Source organism: Petaurus breviceps, unplaced genomic scaffold (assembly GCF_028583685.1).
Source record: "Petaurus breviceps papuanus isolate PSGF00001 unplaced genomic scaffold, PetGlider_PUasm1.0 188, whole genome shotgun sequence".
Classification (NCBI taxonomy): Eukaryota; Metazoa; Chordata; class Mammalia; order Diprotodontia; family Petauridae; genus Petaurus; species Petaurus breviceps.
In genome coordinates this window covers 24,560,116-24,572,952 of record NW_027185804.1, presented here as the reverse complement: position 1 = coordinate 24,572,952, position 12,837 = coordinate 24,560,116, and the positions used below count along the sequence as shown (strand labels likewise).

Genomic DNA, 12,837 nt, shown 5'->3' with positions numbered 1-12,837 from the left:
GGGGAGGAGTGCACTGCTCTGCAGCGTTGGAGAGAGAACCCATGGCAACCTGGTTATTAGTTATTTTTTCACATTAATAAAGTCTATTTAGTCCTAAACCACTGGTGTATGAAACCGAAGGTCACACGAAGCTGGGAGTGGCTGCTGGCACCTTAGAAAATGGGAAAATTATCTAAAAGATCATCCAGAAACAAAAACCACAGAGAGGACAAAATTCAAGGGGAAGACAATGTCCCAGGACTTTACTACAAAAACCATAGGACTTCGGAGCTAAAAGAAACCTTAATGTGAAACTGACTAGTTTGAGTCCTTCATTTTCTAGAATAACAGACAGTGCAGATCAGTGGGATAAACACAGATGGAGAAAGGAGTTCACCTAAAATTCAGTTACACTGGGAAGTTAAATAAACTTCTGAGGGTAACCATGATAAATGACAGCTTAGTTGCAAAGGGTCCCAACTCAAGATGTAAAGGCACGAAATGGAGACTTACTAGGGAGCCATTAACTTGGGTGATTTGAGGACAACAGCAGACCACAAGCTGATGTTTGTGATATAGTGTGGTTATTAAAAATGCTGACATGCTGGCTAGATTCAACAATGACAATAAAACACAAACCCTAAAATTCATCTTTCTGCCATGTGTGGGTGCCATTTGGAAATCTATATTTTAAAAAAAAGACTGAGAAAAAGAAAACATCAGTAGTTTCAAACCTTTCCAAGTACAAAGACCTCTTTTTAATGACAAGTCTACACATACATTTGAAAAATATATGCATGTTTATAAAAACTATAAAAATCTCACAAATGTGAGATTATTTATTTAATCTCCAGTCATTTTATTATATAGTCAGCCTGCATATTTTCTTAAGAACTAAATAAAAACCAAAATGACAATGTGTGGAGCCCATATGGAATCATGGAAACTTTGGAGTAACTCCATAGAACCAAAGGATCCACAGCTCATTGGCTGGGAACCAATACTGGAGAGCATTAAAAAAAAATCTACCATAACAAAGAGATTTGTTAACTCAATGATGTCACTCTACTGGTGCTGACAGCATCTGATGCATGTCTGCAAAATGTGGGAAGAATAATGTCCAATAAGACTGGAAAGATAGGTTGAGGCAAGGTTGTGATGAGCTTTAAAAGCTAAACAGAGTTTATATTTTTCCTATAAGCAAGAGGAAAGTAACGGAGTGGGATGAATATGTGAGTCAAATGCTCAGATATACATTTAAAGAAAATTACTCTGGACCCACATGTACAAAAATATTTATAGCAACTCTTTTTGTGGTGGTAAAGAATTGGAAATTGAGGGGATGTCCATCAACTGGGGAATGGCTGAACAAGTTGTGGTATATGGATGTAATGGAATATTACTGTGCTGTGAGAAATGATGAGCAGGCAGCGCTCCGAAAAGTCTGAAAAGACTTATGTGAACTGATGCCGAGTGAAATGAGAACGAGGAGAACATTACACACAGTAAACAGTCACACTGTGCCATGACTTTGAAAGACTTAGCTCTCCTCAACAAGGCAAGAACCCAAGACAACCCCAAAAGACTCAAGTGGAAAATGCTATCCACAACCAGAGAAAGAACTTTGGAGTCTGAATGCAGATCTATCCTTTTCTTTTGTTGTTTTGTTTCTTCTTTCCTGTGGTTCCTCCCATTAGCTCTAATTCTTCTCTACATGACTAGCATGAAAATCAGTTTAATATGAATGTGTAAGTAGAGCCTATATCAGACTGTACATCATCCTGGAGAGGGGAGAAGAGGAAGGCAAGAAAATTTAAAACTCAAAATCTTATGAAGGTGAAATAATTAATTAAATTTTTAAAAAGAGATGCTGTGAAGATAGAGACAGCAAGATGTGACAATTGATTAGCTATGTGGGCTGAGGGTAACTGAAGAGCCCAGGACAATGCAGAGATTATGAACCTAAAATGATTCTTCTAGTGGTGGTGCCTTTTATAGAAACAAGGAAATTTAGGGGCAGCTAGGTGGCGCAGCGAGTAAAGCACCGCCCCGGAATTGGGAGGACCTTAGTTCGGTTCCAGCCTCAGACACTTAACACACACACACACACACACACACACACACACACACACACACACAATTAGTCCTGTAACCTTGGGCAAGTTACTTAACCCCGATTGCCCTCCAAAAGGTGTAAAAAAAACAAAAACAAGGAAATTTGCAAGAGGGGAGGATTTAGGAGGACAGATGAATTTAGTTCGGGACCTATTACATTTAAGATGTCTTCATGGTAACCAGTTTGAAATGTTCAATAGGCAACTGGTGATCAGGGACTGAAGCTGAGAAAAGAAACTGGAGCTAGATTCTCAAGAAAGCTAACACGATTACTGAACAAGTATACAAGACAGGCCCAGGACAGAACCTGGAGTGGTCAAGGCAGTGCAGCAACATAACTAGCCTGGCACCCAGTCAGGGTTGCCCCACTGCTTCAGCTGGGCTGGCTCACCTGCCCCCGTAGGGTTGTAGTTGGTGGGGTATGAAAGAGAGACAACTGACAATGTACAATGGTACTCGGGTACATTAAAAGACCTTCCTCATATATGGGTATTTATTACAATGAAGCTTGACCTGGATATGCATGAAGAAGGCAAGGGCCAAAACATCAGTGAAGGTGAACAATTTTTGTCTGACAAATGATGCCCATTTTTTTCAGAGTCCACATTTTATTTAATTTAAATAAGTCAGGTTATAGGGGAGGCCAGGTAGCACAGCAAGTAAGAGCACTAGCCCCAGAATCGGGATGACCTAGGATCGAATCCAGGCTCAGACACTTAGCACCCACCCAGAAACACCTGGCCATGTAACCTTGAGCAAGTTACTTAACCACAATTGCTTAGGGGCGGCCAGGTAGCACAGCGAGTAAGAGCACTGGCTCCAGTGTCGGGATGACCTGGGATCGAATCCAGGCTCAGACACTTAGCACCCAGCCAGAAACACCTGGCCGTGTAACCTTGAGCAAGTTACTTAACCCCAATTGCTTTAAAAAAAAAAAAAAGTAAATAAGTCAGGTTGGAGCTATCATGTGGGCATTGTGTGTAAGTCTCATCTTCATTCTAATTTATCAATGCTAAGTACTCACAGAGAGTAGATTTTAGAAGACTCCTACTTCACTAACGTGTAGTTCCTGTCTGTCCAGAAAGCAGTGAAGTGTTGCCAAGGCCTCTATGAAAAGTGAGCCTGGAAAATGCTCCTGCAGGGTGACAGGGCATACCACCTAAGAGTCAGGAAGAGCTGAGTTCATATCCTGATTCAGGTACTTCCTAGCTATGTGGCCCCAGGGCAATTTCACCTGTTTGCCTCAGTTTCCTCATCTGTAAAATGAAGATATAAGCAACCTGACAAGGTTGTTGTGAGCATCAAATGACATACTTGTAAACCTCGAAACACTATCAATGCTCTTCACTGTTATTTTGTATGCTTAATCTTTATCATTTCACGTACCCACCTGTTCTCATCTTGTAGATAATATTCATGATAAAGAGGTAAGAGGTTTCTGAATAATCTAGATGCTTTCTCTTTCTTTTCATTCATTAATCCCAAACAATGCCTTCCATCATGGTTTGCCTTCAACCCCTACGTCAGAGGCACCAAGCAACGAGAAGATGTTAACATGGTTTCAAGGATCTCTCACATTCCTAACAAAATTTCTCTATTTCTTCATTTTCTATAACAGAAATTGGTACATAAAATGCAAAGTGCTTCCCTCAGCCATGGTCATAATGACCAATGTAGGTAAGGGGAAGCAAGCCATGAAGGGCAATGCACTGCCTTTGGATGCAAGGTAAAACCAATTTCTTTATTTGCTTCAAAGGAGAACATGCCAGTTCTCTTCTACCTACTTATATAACTTTTCTCAGTCTCACTATTTAAAGTTATGTTTATAAATGACTTAAAAATGGATTGCTTCTTAACTATCTTAGTCTTCTTTACAAACAGATGGCTATTTTAAAATGTGTATCCATATCCTGAGGAGTTATGGTCTAAGAATTTATCACCTAGAAACTAAACCTCTCAATAGGTAGCTAAGTTGGTCCCTGAGCAGCAGATGAAAATCAAAATAATCATGAGGGTAAAATTTGGGATCTACAAGAAATAGTTACATAGTACTAGCATTTATAAAGTTTCTTGGCTTCTCAAAAAAATCATGAGAAGTGGTGGCTATGTAATCTGAAGAAAAGCAATCAGTAAACACCTCCTGTGTCAAAGGATCATGCTAGAAAAAGGGAGCAAATTAAGTGCCATCTATTATTTGAATTATTAAATAAAGACAACAATTGTTATTCTGTTATCTCCTACAAGGATAGGAAAAAAAGAAATGAGCACAAACTTAAGTAGAAGATTTTGGAAAAAAATTTCAATGGGAAGGATGGTTAAAACACTGAGTCAGGTCACTAAGGTGATCAATACAATTCCTCTCTCACATCTTAATTTTATTTTTTAGATATCATCCCTTCATATTCAACTCATCCTGGGCCCTCTGTCTATGTAGACATGAACATACATATGCCCACATTCACATATATATTTATATACACATACACCCTCCTATACATACATATATATCTATGTATACATATATATATATATATATACATATATTCCCTTCAACTATCCTCATAATGAAAAGTCTCATGAGTTACAATTTTCATTTTTCCATGTAGGAATGTAAATAGTTCAACTTTAATAAGTTCTTTATGATTTCTTTTTCCTGTTTACCTTCTCATGCTCCTCTTGCTTCTTGTATGTTCAGCTCCGGTTTTTCCATCAAGAATGCTTAAAAGTCCTCTATTTCAATGAATGACCATATTTTCCCCTGTAGCATTATACTCAGTTTTGCTGGGTAGGTGATTCTTGGTTTTATTCCTAGCTCCTTTGACCTCCGCAATGCCATATTCCAAGCCCTTTGATCACTTACTGTAGGAGCTGCCAGGTCTTGTAATATCCTGACTGTGTTTCCACAATACTCAAACTGTTTCTTCCTGACTGCTTACAGTATTTTCTCCTTGACCTGGGAACTCTGCAATTTGGCTACAATATTCCTAAGAGTATTCTTTTGGGGGTCTTTTTCAAGAAGTGATTGGTGAATTCTTTCAATTTCTATATTGCCCTCTGGTTCTAGAATATCAGGGCAATTTTGCTTGATAATTTCTTGCAAGATGGTGTCTAGGCTCTTTTTTTTTATTACGGCTTTCAGGTAGACTAATAATTTTTAAATTATCTCTCCTGAATCTATTTTCCAGGTCATTGGTTTTTCCAATGAGATATTTCACATTGCCTTCTATTTTTTTTTATTTGTTTGGATCTATTTTATAGTATCTTGATTTCTCATAAAGTCATTAGCTTCCAAATGCTCCAATCCAATTTTGAAGAAAGTAACTCCACTTTCTTCAGTGAGTTTTTGAAATTCCTTTTCCATCTGGCAAATTTAGCTTTTTAAAGCATTCTTCTCCTCATTGGTTTTTTGAGATTCTTTTGCCATTTGAGTTAATCTATTTTTAAGGTGTATTTTCATATCTCCTTTAGCAGGCTGTTGACTAGCTTTTCATGATTTTCTTGTATCATTCTCATTTCTCTTCCCAATTTTTCCTCCACTTCTCTTACTTGACTTTCAAAATCCTTCTTGAGCTCCTCCATGGCCTGTAACCCATTCATATTTTTCTTGGAGGCTTTTGATGGAGGAGTTCTGACTTCGCTGTCTTCCTCCATGCCTTGAACCTTTTTGTCCCCAAAATAGGATTCTATCATCTGTTTGTGCTTCCATTACTTGCTCATATTGGCAGCCAATTACTTGACCTTTGAGCTCTTTGCCACAGTAGAACTTTGCTTCCAGAATTGAGAGAGGTATGTCCCAAATCACTGGGGTTTTTGCAGCTGCCAGAGTTTTTAGACGGGTGACCTCTTTACAACTCTGCAGGCTCTGGCCAGGACCACCAGCCAAGACTGCAATCCAGATCCAAGCAGGTGAAAGCAAAAGCGATTACCCTCAGAATGGTCACTTGCTCCCCCTACAATCTGCAGGCCAGGAGCTCTGGAAGCAGTCATGCACATCTCCTTTGCTTCTCTCCCCGGGGGTAGCAGCTGGACTGCACTCCCCGGTACAACAAAGTTCCATACTGACCTTTTACTTTGTCTTTGACATTTGTGGATTGAGAAGTCTGGAAACCTTTATGGTTGCTGGTGATTTACTCTCTTGAAGTCTGCTGCAGCCCCCACTGGTTGGGGCCACCCTGGGACTAAAACAGCGGCCCAGTTGGGACTGCGCTCGACTCCCAGCATGCTGCAATGGACCCTTCCTGCAGGCCTTCCAGGCTTCCTTCAGTGGGAGATTTGTTTCTCTCTGTCACTTTGTGGGTTCTGTAGCTCTAAAGTTTGTTTAGAGTCATTTTTCACATGTACTGGAGGAGGTGGAAGCTGGAAACGCACGGGAAGTCCTGTTTCTACTCTGCCATCTTGGCTCCCACAGCTTACCCAATATATTCTAACCTAGGATTTTTCTGAATACCAAATACATTCAATTTTTTTCCTCATATAATGAGGATTCAATATCACCTCCCATAAAACGTGGAAATTTAAGAGTGTAAGAATTTCCCTTCTCTGATGGCTGCATCACATTTTCCTCATTGTGTATCTCTTCTAGTCTTATTTGAGAGGCAACTCTGATGGGTTGGCCACAGTATTCAAGTGCCTAACAGACACTACTTTATGGAGAACTCACACAAGGCAAGCACTCACAAAGAGGTCAGAAGAAGCACTCCAAGGACACTCTCAAGGTCTCTGTGAGACCTAGGAGTCGCTGGCACAAGACTGCCCAGCACGGTGTGCCTGCTTCAAAGAGAGTACTGTACTCTGGGAGCAAAACAAGTGCAGGAGCTCCAAAGAAACCTAGGCTGCACCAATGCAGACATACGTCCACCCCAAATGTTCACAAGGACTATTCGTGCCCAACCTGTGAGCTCGTACTGGTCTGATCAGTCCCAGTCAGACACACAATACCTTAATCCTGACACAGTGATGTCATTTTGGTTCTCTTCCAGCACCAAGGACAACAACCAACCAACCAATTTGAAAGTCTCTCCTGAACAGCATTTCTGTAGAAGCCATTCTGCATACAAACAGCCTCCTAATCCCTTGCTAGTGGTACATGAGATATTTAAAACAATGGAATAACCCTCTAAAACCTGTAACTCTCCTATATATTACTTTCCTAATTACACAGCACCCATCTGGATCATTAAACAAGCCATTACTACTGTCTAAGCACCTTTTAAAAACGTCAATAGCCAAGTGTGACATAAATGAAGAACCTTTCAATTCCATCAGGATCATTTTAAAAGGAGAAATAAAAATAATGCAATTTCCATGGGAATACAACAAAGTTCTTCAGCACAATGGGGACATGAATTCAATGCTGAAAATTTCTTCTTTGTTTATAACAAGTTAATGCAAGGGCATGTGACACACAAAACTAAAGTAACATAACATGTTTTATGTGTATGTATACACACACACACACACACACACACACCCCAACCTGCATACCTCAATGAATCTGTGATCTCATCAAAGTACTCCCTCAAAGGAAAATTTTGTACAGTCCTTTACAGATAATTCAAAGATATATAAATATTTATTTATATTTAAAGATAATTTATTTTAAGGACATTATGCTCACTTGAATGTATACATCTTAGTATGTTTGCAATTTTGAAAGGTTTATTAAAATTGTTGTATTTTATGTGAAGAGGCATGTGACAGACATACAAATAGATCTAAGTGTGTAGGTACAGATGTATATTCCTATGCATTCAGACCCCAAGTAAAGCAGAGTCAACAAGCCTTTATTAAGTGTTTACTCTGTGCCAGGCCCAGGGCTCTACATGCATATGCCTGCACAGAAAATGTTCAGAGTCTATCTTCTCTAATTCTGCCAGCTGCTTGGGGGTGGGCATTAAAATAAATCTTCACTTGCTGCAAACCACCAACGATGGCAAATAACAGGAGAAGTCAGTCTGTGGTTTTAATCTTGCCACACACTGTCTATAGAAGTACACAATTCACAGAGAGATAATAGAGAACTGTGTAGAAATAATGAGACAGAGCTATAATTTGTACCCAAATACAAGCAACTGAGTACTCTGGATATTGAGAAGATGACTTTCAAAAGTAGAAAAAAAAACCCAACCAGGAATAGGAAAGCTTTTTTTTTTTTTTTGGGGGGGGGGGGCGCGGAATGCATAGCCTGTGCCTCCTTAATTTCTCACCTAGGTTGGAAGTTCAGTGATCACTGAAAAGCCCAACTTCCTAATGATCAGCATAGGGGCCTTAACAGGCTCCACTTCTGACTGGGCCCAATTTGTAGCCTGGTGACCCTGGTATTGTATTTAGAGCAGATTCTAGATCAGCTTTAGCATAAGGCAGCTCAGAACTCCTGAGCTCAAGAGACTCAAAAGCCTCAGTCTGCCCAGAATCTGGCATTATATGCCCAAAAGAAAACATTCATGCTAGCCTACTGCCAAGAAAGTCAATTATTGCTATCAACATGTAATTTGTTGGTACCTTCATCTAAAGATTTTAATAATACACCATTAGCTGTGTGCTTTTGATTTTCAGATAAATACTGGACTTCATTCCAACTGAAAGAAAAAATCAGACTAAAATAAAAGCTTGAAAGAGGTTTTTATTGTCAATAAAGTACAATTAACATCCCAATTTAGTTAGAAACTAAATTTCTGCATTATTTGTACAACATAAATATAGTTAAGACAAATGTGAATATACATTTACACTATACATTTTTAAAGTATTTTAAATGATAAATTAAACAATGAAGTTACAGAAGTTCTTCATCTACAAATCACAACTTACCACTATTTTAGCCAAAATACCATCTTCTGCCGAATCCAACGTGACCACAGCCTTGTCTGTTTCAATTTCACATAATGCATCTCCAGCACTCACTGCTTCACCTAGAAAACAAGGTGCAGGGGTTTGTTTGTTAGTTTTTTTTTTTTTGGGGGGGGGTCTTAATCTTTTGGAGTATGCGAATGGGTGGCAAATGTGTATGTCCTTAAAACAAGAGCAACCACGGTCTCCATTTTTCTTCAAGTCATAAGAATTAATTCATGAACAGAAATGCTGCAAAATTCATAGGAAGCGCCAGTAGAAAGATATGAAAGAGAAATTTAGAAATATATTTGGCAAAAACAACAATTTCATGGGGGCATTTTATAATAAGGATATTCTTTAAATACATTTAATGACTGAATTAATTATCATTTACAAAACATATACTAGATGCCAGGGACTGTAGCTACAAGAACGAAAACCAAAATGGCACCTGCCCTGAAGAAGCCAATGTTCCATCAAGGTAGAAGACATGCATATATATAGGTATATACTGTGTACCTAGGGAGAGGCAAGAAAAATTCATGTAGAATAAGGTTTCTTAACCTGGAATCCACAAACTTTTTCTTTAAAATATTTTGATAACTGGGTTTTAACATAATTGGTTTCCTTTGTAATCATGTATTAGTATAATAAAATATATTTATACATTTAAAAACATTTTTCAGAGGAGTTCCTATACTTTCCTGGGCTGTTCAAAGGGTCCATTAAGTTGGAGGTAGTATTTACTCTTCCCTCTGGAGGAAAAGAGCCATTCCAAGAGGTGAAGGAGTGGACCCAGCAGCAGGAACATCCTGTGAATGGGGACCAAGGCAGAAGATGGGATGCCATGTACTGGGAACAGCAAAGAAAGCCAACTTGGCTGGTAATGCATAACAGACTAAATGGAGGCTAAACCTCCAAGGGTTTTAAATGCCAAACATGGAAAGCTGGAGGGGAGGCTCTTAGGAGCATGGTATGGAGGATGCAGTGGAGTGGAGAAAGACTGATGATAAGCAGACCAGTTAGGAGATGATGCTAAGGCAAGGCTAGTAGAGGTGAGGAGGGTCTCAACTAGGGTGGTGGCTGAGCTGGCAGAAAGGGAAAATCAACAAGCCTTAGTAACTGAATGGCGAGTTACAGGGAAGGAAAATGAGATGACAAAGGTGACTCCAAAACTGTGGTACTTGGTGACAGGGATGAGGGCAAGGCCCTCAACAGAAAGAATTTAAGATCAGAAGAGAAGCAATTTTGGCACAAATATACTGAGTTCAGTTTTAGTCTAGTGAGTTAGAGATTCTCTTGAGACATGCAATTAAAAATGTCCAGTAGGCAGTTGGAGAGCAATTTGTACATGTGTATATACTTACACAGTATGTAAATAGAAAATATAACTTTATTATCTAAGAAGGATGTTTCAAATCAAGAAAATTTGTGTTTTAACCTCAAAGTGTCTTCAAAATTACAAAACATCTAAGGCAACTACAGTCTCAAAGCACATAATCTCATACATCTGGCTGATTTGTTTTAGTAACAGAAGCAAATTTCATAACGGAAGGATTTTATCCCTCTTTAAATATTTCTGTGTGAGCATATATCATCCAGAGATGTGATACAAAAACCCACACAATAATGAGGAAGGTCAGCAAAAGAGATGAGACATGAGAACATCTGAAAAAAGGACCTTTCTTTTCCAAAACTTCTCAACATGACACTTATTAAAGTCTTATGATGATGGGCACATAGTCACTTTCCCTCTGTGACTCTTAATTTCTTCACCTATGAAATGAAGGTGCTGGACCAGAAGACCACTAAGTTATCTTCCAAATCTCAAACTCAAGATCCTATTGACAAATTTTAAAACTTCGATGATATTATTATTTTTTTTATTGGGAAGTAATGTTCTATGAAAGAAAAGAGGTTTTGAGATTCAAGGATAGTGAACCCATTTTAAAATTTCCATTCACCTTTAATTTTATCAAAATAAAGGTGTAAGGGTTTATGGCAAGCATACTTCTACAGAACAGTAGTTACAGTCATCAGAATAACACTGAGGACCTCTATTGGCTTTATCAAAAATTTCTTATAAAAAAGTTTCAACTCTGACCTCTATGGGGGTTTTTCCTCTGAAAAAAAAAGGCCTCTTTTTTGCTATTTGTTTATCGGATAAACTCTAAAATTAAGAACAGTTTACAACATCTAAGACTTTAGATCTCTGAGAAATTATCAAATCAATCCTTAAGTTTCTTTAAAACTATGTTGCTTACTGCATTTATTTCTTCTGTGTATATTTGGTTGGACATAGTTTTTCTTAAGTTTACTAATTATCATTTCAATATTCTCATATGGATCACCCAGGACTGAGCTGTGAAAAGAGTCCAAGTGTGTGGTTGTTGTACTCTCATAAGTGAAAAGAATATAACACCACAGAAACATTGAAAAATCTGTCCTGTTTCTTGTGTTTTCCTTATTCTTTCAGCTTCACCTATAAAAAGCCTTTCAGCTTTTATGGTCTAGACTCAGTGGGGGAGTTGGGGGGGGGGCGCGTCTCATGCCTAGATTTCTCAAAAATTATTATTTATAAATGACCAATGAAACAAGTTAAGAAGATATACTAATGAGAAATCACAATTTCTTAAGGTTAATTCAAAAAGCCATTCTTTTCAAAAATCTCAAAAATTCAATGCATAGCACAACCATCTTCCCAAATAAAGAAGGAAAAAATAGGCTCCCAAATTCCAGTATTCAAGGAAAACTGAGCTACTTTCCTTTTTGTACAGGCCCTTGTGACTTTACTGGTACAGAAAACTGCAGGTTCGGAAACTCACAACATCGAACAGACTCACAACCACCCTCGACCTTTCTCCTTGACGGCACATGCTGGGGGGGCCTGGGAAGCTCATTAATGTGCCCGGGATGGCTGCCTCCAAGCAGGAGGGGCACAACAAGCACTCAGAGTCCCCCTCTCAACTGACCAGGCATCGTTGCCTCTGGTCTCATGTCTTAAAGAGCTTAAACTCTCCTAATAAAGATTAAAATTTACATTCTAATGAGTACTTCACTGTCACCAAAGGGGGAACTTCCTTTACAGAAGCAGATGGCAAGCAGCCCGTGTCCTCCCCCCCCATTACTGTACACGCCCTTCTAGTCTCCTGAGAGGATCTCCCCAACAAAGAAGAGATGCCTTGTCTAGTTACTCTAATATTTGGGGGGAGAGGGGGGAAGAGGAAGGCAGGGCAATTAGGGTTAAGTGACTTGCCCAGGGTCACACGGCTAGTAAGTGTCGAGTGTCTGAGGCTGGATTTGAACTCAGTCCTCCTGACTCCAAGGCAGGTGCTCTATTCACTGCGCCAGCTGGCTGCCCCTAGTTACTTTACTACTTCCCAGACACTGAGTGCACACCTGGGCTCCTGTCACGTGACTGGCCCACTGTCCACGGCGCAGCCCATTCACCCACACACCTGCCATGTTCCTTCTCATCGCCCTTTAGGTCGGAGGCTCTTTGCCAAGGAGCCCCCCCAGTGTTCTGATGACTATATGTGAACATACATGTACATGTACGCAACACATATGAACATAATCTACTTTATTTTATGCATTCTGAATAAGATTCCGGGCACGGGTCTGTCCATAGGCTTCACCAGACTGACCAAAGGTCCAGAACACAAATAAGATTAAAAACTTCCGCTCTGCTTCATCTGCAACCTTGATTCTTTGGAGATCATGGCCATCCACAATTACTGGAGCCATATCTGTAATGATCTCTGTGAGAATATTATCACCACTAAAATGATAATTTCTTAAGAATATAAAACCCGAAAGCATAGGTACATCCCAAAGAGAAAACCAAAGCCAAGAGGGTGTTATCAAACTGCTACAAACATTTGTTCCTCCTGAATTTGTCAATGGGGTATC

General features: G+C 39.3%; 2 protein-coding genes across 24 annotated transcripts in view; both read right to left on the bottom strand.

Annotated features, from left to right (window-relative positions):
* Window positions 1-12,837, bottom strand: part of CD44 (CD44 molecule (IN blood group)) — a 474,809-nt gene that overhangs the window by 288,068 nt on the left and 173,904 nt on the right. The window lies entirely within an intron of this gene.
* The window catches only part of PDHX (pyruvate dehydrogenase complex component X), a 72,945-nt gene that overhangs the window by 39,985 nt on the left and 20,123 nt on the right, over window positions 1-12,837 (bottom strand). Inside the window, exon 3 of the mRNA XM_069091403.1 lies at window positions 8,905-9,005. Coding sequence (XP_068947504.1) covers window positions 8,905-9,005 — 101 coding nt within the window. The remainder of the gene's footprint in view (window positions 1-8,904; window positions 9,006-12,837) is intronic.